The 15,816-nt window shown below is 40.8% G+C and overlaps 1 protein-coding gene across 1 annotated transcript in view; it reads left to right on the top strand.

The window, feature by feature from the left end:
- Nucleotides 1-15,816, top strand: part of SLIT2 (slit guidance ligand 2) — a 344,584-nt gene that overhangs the window by 318,409 nt on the left and 10,359 nt on the right. The window contains exons 29-32 of the mRNA XM_023515340.1: nucleotides 4,173-4,266; nucleotides 9,052-9,189; nucleotides 9,301-9,541; nucleotides 11,142-11,272. Of these exons, the coding sequence (XP_023371108.1) occupies nucleotides 4,173-4,266; nucleotides 9,052-9,189; nucleotides 9,301-9,541; nucleotides 11,142-11,272 (604 nt within the window). The remainder of the gene's footprint in view (nucleotides 1-4,172; nucleotides 4,267-9,051; nucleotides 9,190-9,300; nucleotides 9,542-11,141; nucleotides 11,273-15,816) is intronic.

The following is a 15,816-nucleotide window of genomic DNA, read 5'->3' on the forward strand; positions in this document are numbered from 1 at the left end:
CCCCCCAGTATATATGATGATTTTTAAAAATCTTATTTTCTATCAGGATCATTAGAAATAGGCTTAGGAATATCATTCTGTCAGTATCCAGGACAAACTCTGGAGAACAGTTCTAAACTGTTTATGCAAGTACGGCAAAAAGAAGCGTAAACAGAAATTGAACTTCAGATATGAGGAAATGAAGATATTACTTACAAGTGAAGGTAGCAGAAAGGGCCCCTTTGGGTTTAGGAAGGAAGGAATTGGATAGGTCCACGGATCTGAAAGGAAGCAGGAGGGAAGGCCCCAGGGCAGGTGCTATTTCTCATAAGAGCCATGGAAGGGCACGGAGGTTACTGCTTCATTGCAATAATGTTCATAATATCGGTACCACAAAGGGCTTGGCCACATGCTGACACTCTGTTTTTACCTCTGGATGCGATAACTTTGTTTTGCCCTGCTGAATGTGCTGTCCCTCTGGTAACTTGCCATATGCATTATCCAGCACTTTAGAAGCAGTTTCCTTTTTCTTTTTTTTAATAAACTTTTTAGAGGCACAGTTGACCCTACATGTCTCCAATGCCACAGCCTCATTTAATCAATGAAGAAACAAAGCCCAGAATGGTTCAATAGTTCTGCAACCCATCAGCCCTTTTATACAGAATAGTATTGCAAAAGCCTTTCCAAGAAGAAACACACTGCACCAAATGTCATTTGCCCAGTAAGAATAGTTTCTCCCTTGGATCGCTTTACGCTGGTTCACTCTTCAGTCTAAACAGCATTATCAACTCTGATGATCCAGCTTTCACCGCCTCTCTTGGAAGGTGACTGTAACATGTATCATCAAAGTCAGGCCACCTGTGGGAGGGGTTGGGGTCGCTCTTGACGGTTATCTTGGGACAATATGTACAAACCAGGTCTGTCCTGAGCGGGCCAGGAGGAAAGGGCACGTTGTGACACCATGAAATTCTTCAGAAAAACCGTGTTCATGAATGTTCAGTAGGTGATAAATGATACCTCCTCCAGAAAACTGAGTCTCTGAAAAATGACCCTCTTTAGAATAGTGAGTATCACTCTTGCCACTCTCCTTCCCAGTTCACACGAATGCAACTGTGGAACTCGGCCGTCTCCAGTCCCACTCTGTGCCACACTTACCTAACAGGCACAATCAGAAAGAGGGGAGGTAAGAACTAATCATAACTTGTTATCAGAAAGATGCCTCCGTGGCCGTGTGGTTCTGTCTTCAGAGTTCTGCCATGCCAGGTCCTGTCCACCAGCCGCCTTCACCATCCGTTACTGTAGATACTCAACTCTGGTGTCCTGAAGAGGCACCTGCAGGCCCCCTGCGTGACCCTCTTGGTTTCCTCCCTGGAACACAGACAGCCGACACATATACATACACCACAACCCTTTAACCTCCCATCAACAAAAAAAGATGAAAACTAGAATCAAAAGAGGAATTAGCTCATCTGATCAGAAGTGAAATGACAAATGCAAGGCAAGCACTGTGCCCCCTTCTGTTGCTTCGTCACTGGGGACTTTTAAGGGTCCAGAGCTGACAGTAAATAATCAGGACCCTCTAGGACTCAGTGGAGTGGGCTGAAGCCAGATCATGGAGGCAAGGTTTGTCTGGACATCTGTCTCTGGAAAGGTCTGCGGACGCTGACATTTGACCTGTATTCAACCGCATCTCTCTAAACCAGGCCAATGGGCTGACATCTTTCCTGATGTCAAGTTGAATGTATCAAGACCCGCTTATAGGGTAATAATTACAACACTGTGTATATTAGAACAAAGATTATTTCCACCTTTTCTTTCTGTCCCCTTGTGCTTTATTATCTCGGGAAGGGAAGAAAACGTTGATCATTTTATTTTTTAGGCCCCAGACCATCAAAAAAGCTCACATAGTCTCTTTATTTTCTGTTTTCTTTACTTTTTTTTTTTTTTTTAACTCAGTGCTAGTTCTGACTATATATGTGGCCAAAATAAAAACCAAATAAAAATTGCGTAGTCCTCACAACAGTGTAGGGTACGGGGGAATTTCTTAATGGAAGTAACTAAGACTATTTGCATTTTAGTTCCATTCTTCCTGGGAAACCAAAGCAGCTTTAGCTGTCTAAGTTCCCCTGCCTGGTGGGAAAGTGGAAATGCAGTCAGCATTTTTCTAGAGGTCTCGCTCCATTTCTTATCTTACGGTGAACTCCTTCCTCTCATCACTGTGGAACATATTTTGAAAGCTGTGCTTCTCCCAAATACAGTGGAATCCAATACAATTTGGACAAATTAAAGAAATAGTCCAATGGAAACCTCCGTTTTAATATTCAGTTAAAGAAAATGTAATGTTTACGGCTCAGCGCCTGTGGCTCAAGCGACTAAGGCGCCAGCCACATACACCTGAGCTGGTGGGTTTGAATCCAGCCTGGGCTTGCCAAACAACAATGATGGCTGCAAACAAAAAATAGCCTGGCATTGTGGCGGGCACCTATAGTCCCAGCTGCTTGGGGGGTGGAGGCAGGAGAATCACTTGAGCCCAGGAGTTGGAGGTTACTGTGAGCTGTGATGCCACAGCACTCTACTGAGGGCAACAGCTTGAGGCTCTGTCTAAAAAAAAAAAAAAAATGTGATGTTTTAACAGAAGGGCATCAACTATGTTATTATTGAGGATGAATGACTAAAAAATAAAGAAACATATAAAGGCTGAAATGAAATCCAAGTTTGAACTAGATAAAAGAGAATTATTGCCAAGGTTTAAAAGAATGATTATGTTTCAGATTGCATGTGAAAACCCCACACTGTACCCCAGAAGTGCATTAATGTACACAGTTACCGTTCAATAAAAAAAAGAAAAAAAAAAAAAAAGAATGATTATGTTTTGGAGAGGCGCCTGTAGCTCAAAGGAACTGGCCCCACATGCTGGAGGTGGCTGCAAAAAAAAAAAAAAAAAGAAGAATGACTATGTTTGTTCAAGAGAACAAAAGAATGACTATGTTTGAGTCAGTCACCATCCCACATGCCAGGAAGATAGACAAGCAAATACAGTAAGAGTTTTGCTCTTCATGATCTTACAGTCAAGGACAGGGAACGAGATAAACATTGATAATACAAAATGCATGACTATTGTGACTGCCGTGACTATTAAGTGATGCATAGTATACAATATTTAAAACTGGCATGCAGCAGCGTGAGCTATATCAATGTTTATTGAATAAGTACGTACATACATACAATACAGGATGGACCTAACGTTCATGTACAATTTAAAGTAGTTTAACATAGTATATATTCTCTTGCTAGTCTTATTCCCTATTTAAATTCTTTTTCCTTATATCTCAGTGGTTGTGGCTAAGAGATATTCTGATTATCCAAGGTGGGAAGCAAAACAGAGTCTCGGGCTGTTCTACTTTATTCCTGTAATTATCACAGTAATTATTGATAGTGCCCATTGAGTTGGTTCCTAAGAGGGAGACAAAGTATTTTTCTTCCGGACTTATCTTGGAGACTATGAAGGTTTGAGGATCTTTTGCTGAAACATAAAACTATGATATGTTAAAAAAATAAAAAGTAAACCATAAAACTATGGAGTAGGCCAGTGGTTCTCAACCTTCCTAATGCCACAATGTATTTTCATTGTTACAAAGGAGTCGTGACCCAAGGTTGAGAACAGTGGAGTGGGCACATGTAAGGGGTCCATAGGGAATGATTCCATTCAGGTGAAGTTAAAACATAGGTACAACTGACCTGTCCTCTTCTAAAGATAGTGGTCACCTTTGGGGAATAGTGACTAGCACGGGGGAAGAGGAGGCTCTTGAATGACTTATATGGGCTCTGTATATAATCATTAGATATTCGTTATCCTTTGAGTATATGCTATACCTCAATAAAAAGTCCAAAGTAAAAAAAAAAACTAAAATTATTTGTATTTTTTAATCTCACTGTTGTATCCTGAAGGGGCTCATAGTAGTCAAAGATCACACTAGCCAAATTGCCCCAAGTCCTAAGACCATTTGTGGCAGAAACAGAATTGGATATTGGACTTTCTGGTTCCATGCCTCGTGTTTTGGTTTTGATTTTTGTCGTGTTTTGTTTTCAATCACAAGCTACGCTAACCTCCAAGACCCATGACAGTGACTGAGTCTGCTGGGGGGAGCCTGTTAACCTTTGTCTATGAACTAACGCCATCTGCAACGTTGCAGGTGAGCTGTGTGAGGAGAAGCTGGACTTCTGCGCACAGGACCTGAATCCCTGCCAGCACGATTCCAAGTGCATCCTGACACCCAAGGGATTCAAGTAAGTCAGAGGGGCTTTCTGGGCTCACCATTGGGGAGAGGACCTTTCTGTGAGGAAACCCTCTTGACTGCCGCTTTGGGGTTCCACTTTTGCTCAGGATTAAAGAGAAGACTTCACTCGTATCAGTGACATCTTCCTAAATGTTCCATAAGCAGTAGGAACATTTATTAGCACACAGAAATAAATTAAAAGAATGTTTCCTTTTATTTCATGACTTCTTAGAAAGTAATTTATGGACGTAAGCAGCCTTGAATACGCTTACTTAAATTCATTTGAGACTAATCCAACTAAATTGATAATGTGCTTCATTATCTGAAGTTAAGTCTGTGATCAAATCAATAAGGAATTTGATTTTAATGGAACTGAAAATGTTACAATCTGACACGTCCTTTGACTGTCCAAACAGAGTCCCAGGACAGTTCCAGTTTAGTCCTGTAATTATTACAGTCATTATTGATAGTGACCGTTTCACTATCAGTAATTTTTAAAAATAAATAAATAAAATTTTTAAAAAGAGAAAAAGAAAAAGATGAGATTTGAGCTGGAACATTAAGATTTTGATAGGTACCCAAGAAATCATCGAGCGTTCTAAGTCAGGTCAGAGAGTTGAGTCAGTATCACTAGATTTCCCTTGCATTGAAAAGGTCAAACTGAATTAAATATTTACCCTCAAATTTTCTTTTCTTTTTTTTTTTTTGCAGTTTTTGGCCAGGGCTGGGTTTGAACCTACCACCTCTGGTTATATGGGGCTAGCACCCCACTCCTTTACAGCCACAGGTGCCGCCCTACCCTCAGATTTTCTTCTCACAATATTTTTTTGCTTTATATTGGCTTAAAATCCAAAACTTTAGAATACATACAATTGTTGTATCTCCTGATTCTTTTCAGTATTTTACTGAAAAATAAAAAAAAAAAACAGATTATACATGTACCTTAGTTTACAACCCTATACAAAAACCCAGTCTTTTAAAATTTTTTCTTTGTACCAAATTGTGCATTAAATTTTATGCAGTCAAGAACTATAGGTAAATTAATTTTAACTCCCAGTATCATAACGATGTCCCTGCAACTGAACGTGGCAAATAGAAAAAGCATAACATAACAAATGTCTTCATGGCCCAGAGATTAGTGAAGCAAGTTTTCCAGAACTGCTTATCTGTTAAACAGATTTCACGGGGCTTTATGCATCGTAATTATAAGATAAAGTATTAGTAAGACTTCATTGAAACTACTAAAAATATGGGAGTTTTTCTTCAGGAAGACTAATCCTTCATTAAATATCCCCTATGGCTATCCTCCTGATCGCATGCTCTTCAAAGGTGCATTTTGCTGGATTACGGAGTAACTGATTTGGAAATCTCCTATTTTCAGTGGTTACTCTTGAGCTTGTTCTACAGCTCTGTGTATATAGTTGAGGTGCAAAAAGGCGAAGCCAGAGTGTGTCCTATGGTTTCTGTCTTAGAAAAATTAAACATTGTGGGGGGAAAAGTACCAGAAAGAAAATGGACTTAACAACAAAACAATCTGAGTCTGGTAAAGAGAATCTGTACTGACAAATGTTGTTTGGACAACTTGCACTGTGACTTCAACTTCATTTTCTTATGACCAAGCTAACAGAGCTGGTGTTACTTCTCTTGCTTTGTTACATATCTCATCAATCTCCTCAATTGCTCTGAGATATTTTTAGACTATGCCACGTGATAAGTGGTATTTTCAAACCTGCATCTTACTTAGCCCACCTTGGGGATTCTAAACAGTGCATTTTATATTCCTTCCCATCTTCCTCCCTGCTTGTCAAGTAACACAGTTGAAGGAAAGTGATCGAGGTTCTCTGGATAATGCAAACGTGAAGAACATTCTTATTTAAATCTTTCTTTCTATTTTGAAACGCAATCTGAGGAGCAAAAGAAAGCCAAAAATATTGGACACAATGTAACTCCAAGTTCTAATGGGTTTGAAAAAGAGTGTTTGAAGAGCAGAGAATAGAAAATAGCTCTTAGACAGCCGCGGTGGTGAATGTGTGGTTCCCTTTATCTTTTACTTTGATTTCTTTTCTCGGATAAATAATTCAGGGTGTTTCAAAGCATTTTTTCTTTCTTTTAATGCTTGGCCCTTGAGCAGTTTTGCTCACATTAACAGATGGAAGTTTTCTTCCTGGGCCTTGTCTATCTATGGGGAATGTGTATGGCCACTTAGGCCCCATTAAGCTTCAGACTTGCTGTTTACTTTGCTTTGTTATGATTTAGCATTAAAACTGACTGGCTGCAGAGCGAGCATGCTTGTACAGTGAGCTCATGTCACTCCTTAGTCCGTACACGCAGGACTGAGAGTCTGTTTGTCCCCCTCACCGTGTATGTACTCCCGTTTGTTTTAATTCGTCAGCTCTCTTAAATCCTGATTGTGCATTTTCATACAAAACCTGTGGCATTCAGTAATGCCGCATTCTTTCAAGTGTTTTTCATTATCCTTACTTACTTAAATCCTAATAGCTTTGAAATAGAAAAGTGGATAATTAGTACAGACTAAACCATAAAGGATTTTATAGAATTAGGTGCACGTCTAAAAAATGTACACATGGCATCATGAAAATACCAACCGTTTGTTGATCCTGCATTACCTATAAAAACTATAACGGTTACAGATAGTTTTAAGCTTTTACTAAGGTGGAAATTATTGTGTCCATGTTACAAATGAGTAAGTGACACTTACAGAAATTAGGGAACTTAATTGAGATGACATGGACTTCATGCTAAATGAGGGATGTCAGACATAGTTAGACAAATACTGCATGATCTCACTTTTAGCACGTGGAATGTTAAAAAGTCCAACTTGCCGAAATAGAAAGTAGGAGGGTGGTTACCAGGAGTCAAGGGTGGGAGGAACGGGGAGATGTTGGTCACTGGGTACAAACCGTCAGTTATTGGATGAATGAATTTGGGAGACCTGTTGTGCAGCCTGGTGTCTGTAGTAACTAATACCATATTGACCTGAAATTTGCAAAGAGAGCTCATTTTAAGTATTCTAATCACAAAAGGAAAAAGGTAACCATGTGGAGTGCTGGGTATGTGAATTAGCTCGTTGGCAGTAATCATTTCACAAGGTATACGTGTTATTAAAATGGCACGTTCATTTTAAAAATTTACAACTTTTATTTGTCAATTAAACCATAACAAATGTGGAATAAAAGAAAGCTAAAAGAAAAAAAAAGACAATAATATATATTTAAGAAAGAAGCCACCACGATACAAATGCAGTTCTGTACACCTGCAAGACCTAAATTCTGTGGAACTAGATGATAATTTCCTGGCGTCTATGTGTTTTTGTGTTTGTTTGTTAAAGTCAGTAAGCCCTCTCTTAAACCCAAAGCAAAAACGGGTCATCGCCATCCGTCACCTCACCCCCTGAGCTCCACCACCTCTCATGGATAGCCAGCTCATAAACCTAATAAAACACAACAGGCTGGTGCTGGGGGAAGAGTGGAAGGTAGATAGAGGCTTCTAGAAGCACCATCGCCATCTGTGGCCACAACTGTGGGGATTCTGGGGTCCCCTGTAGGTCCAAATACAGAGCTTCAAAACTACTCCACATGACACATGGCTGTTCCCCAGTCCTGGGTCCTTGGTGTCCCAAGAGAGTCCAATGGTCAGCAGTGGAGAAGGACAGGTTTTAAAGAGAGGCCTGAGGAATTAATTATCCAACAGCAGAGGGCAGTGATGAGAAAGTCAAGCTTTCTGGGAGGCTGAGGCAAGAGAATCGCCTAAGCCCAGGAGTTGGAGGTTGCTGTGAGCTCTGTGACGCCACGGCACTCTACTGAGGGTGATAAAGTGAGACTCTGTCTCAACAAAAAAAAAAAAAAGAAAGAAAGAAAAGAAAAGAAAAAGAAGGAAAGTCAGGCTTTCTCATCAGGTTGTTTGGGTTCAAGTCCCAGCTTTGTCCCTCAGCATTTGAGTGTCTGAGAGCAATACACTTTCTTTGTCCCGTACTTTCCTCTTCTGTAGAGTGGTGGTAATAATATCACCAGTGCCACAAGACTAGGGCGAAATAATTCTGAACCACACATGCCAACTGGTTAAAACAGGGCCTGAGACAGGAAGTACTCACAGAAGGCCAGCTGGGCTTTCACGATCGATGCAAATGACATCCCTCCTACCCACACACCATCACAGTGAAGAGGCTGAAAAGCTGTCCATGGGTTCAGCTCCACGGATCTTCTATCCGTTCCCCTATCCCACCGCATCCAGTCAGCCCTGTTCTGCCATAATGACCATCTGGATTCATTCTGAATTAAGATATCCAATATCAACATGTTGGCTCTTCTGAAAATTATATTTTTCCAATGCATCTAGTCTATTGGATATTGGAAATGTTTTCAAAGTTAACATTTTAAAAACATGCTTAATACTCTTAGAAAAATTTACAACACAGCAGTTTAATCATCTTAATGGGTCAAATGAGTTAGGGGCAACTGAAAATAAAAGACTCTTGAGGCAAATAAGATGGGGAGAAAGAAAGGAAGGGAGGGAGGGAAGCAGGGAGGATGGAAGGGACCCTGATGTGATAATTCTGTACTTGCATGGATTGTGGACTCACTGTCATCAGAGAGATGAAATCACTATTTCTCTGACAGATCATAGTGAGGAATGGAATACTTTTCCATTAATATTAACTCCATTAATTTGGGAGTTCTATAAGCCTGTTCTAAACACATTTTTTTTAAAGACAGTACCATTTTTACTTATTTTTGGCTCAGTTGCATTTGACACATTTACCTGCTTGTTGAAACAGATGTGACTGCACGCCGGGATACATAGGCGAGCACTGCGACATCGATTTTGACGACTGCCAAGATAACAAGTGTAAAAACAGAGCCCACTGCAGGGACGCGGTGAACGGCTACACGTGCATCTGCTCTGAAGGGTACAGGTAAAAGAAGAGGTTCACGCGTAGATGGAGAGCTGGGTCCTACAGGTCGCAGTTCACACGGGGGATTAAGTAAAATCTCATTCACGCATTTTTTTCCTCTTTACTCTGCAGTGGCTTGTTCTGCGAGTTTTCTCCGCCCATGGTCCTCCCCCGCACCAGCCCCTGTGATAATTTTGATTGTCAGAATGGAGCTCAGTGCATCATCAGGATAAACGAGCCGATATGTCAGTGCCTGCCCGGCTACCAGGGGGACAAGTGTGAAAAACTGGTCAGCGTGAATTTCATAAACAAGGAGTCTTATCTTCAAATTCCGTCAGCCAAGGTTCGGCCTCAGACAAACATCACACTTCAGGTAAGAGTCCCCCTCTCTCAAGAACTGATCTGATCTTAAACCAAATCCAAGGAAAAAAATATCTGTGGCGGCTTGTGAATGATAGGAATGGGGCGTCTTAAACAGATGGTAAGGACAGTAACAGAAAATGCACCTGTGTGGGACATTTTTCTCTTCGACATTTGTATTCTCAAAACAAAATGAGTCAGGTATTTTTATTCACCACCTGATCTTATCAGGGGGAGAAAAAGCACACGGCACCAAAATATGTCTCTTTGTTTCATGCTCTGGCAAAGGCATTTCATTCATTCATTTTTACGGCTCTGCACCCCAGCCTTTGCACAGGGGACGCTCTTCTTAGGAGGCCTGATGCTGAGCTGGGTATAGGTGAGAATGAAACCCTGGATTCAACTAGTTACTTGTAGCTCCTCACTCTAACCCTTGAAGAATTGACATGAAATTCATGAACTCAGATTTTCAGTCTCCCTGCCCCGTCACTGTGTATGTGAAGTTTCATTCAGACCCCCATGGAAGGGAGTGCAATAGATTGAAGTAATCAATGTAGGGTGCATGGGACAGATTGGGTCTATGTGTGTGTTTTATCTGGTAAGCAAAAATTTTAATATATTTTGAATTCAGATGACTTTAACTAGTTTCCTGTAGACCTATAGTCCCCAACCCCTGAGCAGGGGAACAGAGGCCACACAGCGAGAGGTGAGCTGGAAGGCAGGCCGCTGAAGCTCCATCAGTGTTTACAGCTGCTCCCCACCCCTCACGTCACCCCCTGAGCTCCACCGCCTGTTAGGTCAGCAGTGGCATTAGATCTCATAGCTGCACCAACCCTACTGTAACCTGTGCATGTGAGGGGCCCAGGGTGTATGCTTCTTATCAGAATCTAATGCCTGATGATCTGAGGTGGAGAGGTAATGAGCTTGACTCATCCTGAACCTGGTCCCTGGCACCAAAAAGCTTGGGGACTACAGCTGTAGACCCCACCCTTTCTTATTTGGTTTCCCCTGACACTCCAATGAGGGGCAGGGGGCTCTTTAGAAGTCAGGAGGAAGAGGAGCCTGGGAAGCAGGTATCCCTACCTCCAGTACGTACCATGATAAATTCTTATAAAAAGTACGTTTTGGCTTGAGTCCTGACTTACATAGTTTGTCCTTTAAAAGACCCCCAAAAACCAAAAGACAGATTTCCTCCCACACATGACTTAACTGTAAAGAATCTTATTTTTTTATGGGATATGAAAATCAATGTTTCCCGTTATAGTCGCATTTCTTATATTTCATACATAAAGCTCATAATAGAAGCAAAAGGAGTAGGTCAGTGGAAATCTCCGGCAAAGGAAGTTTCAAGCACATGCTTAAGTATTTGTTATTTTTCTTGTTAAGTTTCTTTATGAGTTTGCTTGCACAAAGGTAATTTAAGACCAAGTTGCCTTTCAAGTAATAATCTCAGCATGCATTACTCATAGCCATAAGGAAAAAATAAACCTTAGTAGAACCTCTTCCCTCCCTTACGGGTCTGTTTTATTAGTTTGTGGGCTTTTGTTTTGTTTATTTGATGAAGTAGTTGGGTTCCTGCACAGCATAGTAATGTCAGGGTTCCTCCCTACTAGATCGCCACAGACGAAGACAGCGGGATCCTCCTGTATAAGGGGGACAAAGACCATATCGCAGTGGAACTCTACCGGGGCCGCGTCCGTGCCAGCTACGATACCGGCTCTCATCCAGCTTCTGCCATTTACAGGTGAAGATCTCTCAGTTACGGGTAAAGGTGAAAACATTGTTTAATGCAGAACTGCTTCTCTGTTATTTTATAATGAAGAGGGGAGGGGATAATTTGGCCCCAGCAGGCTTAGTGCTAGGGAGGGAACCAGCAGGAAAGATGATGTACTCAAGTTGGATCATTTGAGGATTTATAAGGGGACCATGTACAAAGAGGTGGCCAAGAGAGTGCAGGAATGCCTGTGGGATTCAGGGGTGGGGGTAACCGATGGAAATCCATGTTCTGAGGAGGCTTTGTAGAGAGGTTTTCCTGGCAAGAACTGAGACCTTCAATAGAGGTTTGCAGCCAGCTTCCAAAGAGGGTCCCAACAATCTCCTACCCAAGCTTCCCACTGGCCAAACCAGATGCCAGAAAACACAGATTCTGGTTATAGCACTTGGACATGACCTACCCAGAGCTCAGGGCTGGGTAAAGAAGGGAGTAGGGGGTCTCCAGAGAAATAAAGGAAGATCCCCAGAGCTGTGAGGAACTTCACGCTACCGTTCATGCAGCACGTCTGCTGGGGACGTGCCACATGCCACGTGCCAGACACTGTTCTGAGGTTTAAGGTGCAAAATCCCTGCTCTGGTGGAGCTTACAAACCATAAGCAAGTGGATTCGTGCACTGTTGTGATAAGTGAAGATCACTTGATTACTCATTTTGGAAGTTTTCCAGTGATTAACGATATTGATGATACATTGGAGATTTAAAAAGCATGGTGTTCTCGGAGCATATATGTTTATGTTCTGTGCATAAGACTAACCATCATGCACTTCTCTATGAATCTGCAGCTGTAATGCAGCTCATGTTTTCACATATTGAAATAACCGCCACCCTTCCAAGAAGAGGTCACAATAAGCTCTCGGTTTTCCTAGGCAGTTAGAATAAATGAATGAAGTGAGTCAAGTGCAAGAAAAGGAGTCTGATCTCACACTTTTAGTCTTTAAAAGATCTAACTGTTGAGATAAACATTCCTCTATAACTAATAGCCTTGATGTTGGCAGTATAACCAGAGTGGCTATGACTAGAATGCACTACAGTGAATCTTTGTCAAAGGATGATGATATATACTCAGTTCTCCCCGAGTGCTGCCAGGTGGGACCAGGTGGGACCAGATGTTAAAGGAAAGGCAAAAATACGTGGAGTTTGTAGGGGAGGGATTTTTTTTCTCTCTTTTTTTTTTTTAAACAGAGTCTCACTTTGTCACCCAGGCTACAGGACAGTGGCATGATCATAGTTCACTGTAACCTCAATTCCTGGGCTCCAGAAGTCTTCCTAGCATACCGAGTAGCTAGGAACACAGGTGCACACCACCAGACCTGGCTACTTAATTTGTTGTTGTTGTTGTTGTTGTTGTTGAAACAGTCTCACTATGTTGCTTAGGCTGGTCTCAAACCCCAGGTCTCCAGCGATCCTCCCATCTCATCCTCCCAAAATGCTGAGATTACACGCACCTAGCCTGCGTTTTGTTGTTGTTGTTGTTGTTGTTGTTGTTGTTTTAGAGACAAGAGTTTTACTTTCTTGACCTTGGTAGAGTGCCATGGCATCATAGCTCACAGTAACTCCAACTCCTGGGCTTACGGGAATTCTCTTGCCTCAGCCTCCTGAGTAGCTGGGACTACAGGCACCTGCCACAACGCCAGGCTATTTTTTTGTTATAGTTTGGCTGGGGCCGGGTTTGAACCCACCACCCTCGGTATATGGGGCCAGCGCCCTACTCACCAAGCCACAAGTGCTGCTCCCAGCCTGCTTTTTTTAACGTAGGGTTTTCTCTCCTTTAAATATAAGTTTGTATTTTTAATATCATACATGATGAACAAAAACATCTGTAGGCCAAATACACTTGGCAACAAGTGAGTGGGCATTGGTTATCACATAAAGTGGAGACCAGGGCCCTGTCTTACTGATACTCTAGTGTGTATCAGTATGCTATGGAAGACCTCATATCTTACTTGATCCTTCATCCTAGTTCTAGGACAGCAGATGCTAATTGTAGCCATGAGTGGAATTCAAGTCTTTTTGGTGGTGAGCTAACCCCACTTAGGAATACTTGGAGCATGGAGGCAAACACCTAATTGTTGGTTTCTAAGTGGAATGCAATAGTTTTTTATCCTCCACTGGTGATCTATTAGTGTCAACACTTTACGTTTTACTAAGCCCTAAATTACATAGCCTCAGTAGGTTTTGGTCCATAAAAAGCTTTCAGAAATTTGTGGTTTATGGTTGCCTTTTATTTTTGATTTGTGTCATTGTATGTACTGAAGCAGCATAGAATTCTCAGAAACCTCACTAGAGCTTTTGAGGTTGGCTTATTAAAGCTGGTGTTTGTATAACGTATGATGAAAATATTTCTCGATAATTTGTGGAAACTCCAAATGAAGACTTACCTTAAAGAGCTTTGAGTTGATGTTCTTTGCCATTTTGCCTCACAATAGAGTGACCCTTGTGTCATTCGTTAGAGGAATCTCACGTCGCACACTGTTTATTAGGAAGCAGAAACCTGTGTGGCTGCTGGAAGACTAATAGAGATATATAATATGAGGACGAGGACAACACAGCTTTAATCTAAGTCTTGCATTTTAGTGTATGACACAGTAATCAGGAAAAGTTATCACGTTATTTTTTGGTAAAAGAAAAGAAACAATGACTACCAAGAATTCAGCTATATAGATATGCCTATTATATTAACTTATATTAATTACATAATATATTTTGTGTTAAAAATTAATAATTAGTAATAAGAAAAAAGGGCTCAAAGGAGTAGGGCACTGGCCCCATATGCCGGAGGTGGTGGGTTCAAACACAGCCCCGGCCAAAAACTGAAAAAAAAAAAAAGAAAAGAAAAGAAAAAAGGGAAGAAAGAAGTAAGGGAGAAAGGAAGCAGAGAAGGAAGGAAAGAAATGAAATTTTCTACATATAATATTGAAATAATTTTAAGACATACTGCTCTATTATGAAAGAAAAAATTAAGGTAAAACAAAAGTGTAAACAAATGTAAGTTATCATATTTCCATAAATTTGCATAATGCAAAACTAGTCATACAGAACACAAGAGGAGTGGAAACAGGACTGGTGTATGAATGCCATATTATATCACGTTGATTTTTGAGACATTTGAATGTCATTACTCAAAAATAAAGTCTGACAGAATTCCAGAAGATTAATAATACATTAAGTTATTATTTATGAAGGATATTATTGGCTTAAAATTTCATTTTCTATATTAGGTATTGTTTCAAATAAACCAGTATAAGGGCAATTATTTTATGAAATTATGTCCAAGCTACTAATTTGCTGCCTTCATGGTGACTTAACTTTTCATCTAGGTAAGGAAAAACTTCTTAAAAAAATTCTTCATGAGGGCGGCACCTGTGGCTCAAAAGAGTAGGGCGCCGGCCCCATATGCCAAGAGATGGTGGGTTCAAGCCCAGCCCTGGCCAAAAACTGAAAAAAAAAAGTTCTTCATGAGAAATATAAGCTTCTTTCTTGAAATTCGAATTAATGCCACTTTCCAAACCAGACAGCTTCTCTGGAAATAGTCAAGTACTACCTAAAAATTAAGATATTAAGGCCAGGCATGGTGGCTTACAACTGTAATCCCAGCACTCTGGGAGGCTCATCTATCTTGTGAAGCAAGAGAATCACTTGAGCCCAAGAATCTGAAGTTGCTGTGAAATATGATGCCATGGCACTCTTCTCAGGGTGACAAAGTGGAAAAGAAAAAAAAAAATAGAAAATAGAAAAGAAAACGTAGCAAGTGTGTGGGTGGTGTCTGTAGTCCCAGTTACTCGGGAGGCTGAGGCAAGAGGATCGCTTGAACCTAAGAGTCTGAGGTTGCTGTGAGCTAGAATGCCACAGCACTATAGCCTGGGGTAGCAGAGTGACTCTCTGTCTCTAAATAAATAAGTAAATAAATAAAATTTTAAAAATTAAGATATTTAAATACGAGTTAATATAACTTTAAATATGTTTAAGAAAACTCAAAATGTCATTGTTTGTGTCCTGTGTAAGTAAAATAGAGAAAAAAAATCAGTGTCATTTTAGAGCCCCCTTTTCATTTAAGTCCCGAGTATTTAAACTATTTTTTTTCTGTAGCAAACCACAGGCATAGTTGGGTAACTGCTTTGGTTTCATTCATCCATTTGCAGTCTAGAAATTCAAGAGAACAAGTCTCAGGTAATAGATGAGCATAAGAAAATGAAAGTATATAATAATGGTAATAAATGCAATTTATGATCCCGGTGGAAAGGCTCCACATTAAGTGGTTCACTTATGGCTTTTGTGAGTCTTGAAAGGTATAGTTCCTTAGGGAATGATGAGAGAGAGTTTATCAATACTGATCGGAACCCAGAAGGATGCTGTGCATTGCAAGTGGGGGCGTAGGCAGTGACGGCAAAATCAATGATCGCTCAGGCAGTCTTCCAAGTCACAACTGCTGCGACAAGCACCGCTTTAATTCTAAAACTGTGTGCAGGCACAGACTAGTTTATTTCACACTATAGAAGACAGCACAAACCACCAATTT

Source organism: Otolemur garnettii, unplaced genomic scaffold (assembly GCF_000181295.1).
Source record: "Otolemur garnettii isolate 467f Iridium unplaced genomic scaffold, OtoGar3 scaffold00069, whole genome shotgun sequence".
NCBI classification, from domain to species: domain Eukaryota; kingdom Metazoa; phylum Chordata; class Mammalia; order Primates; family Galagidae; genus Otolemur; species Otolemur garnettii.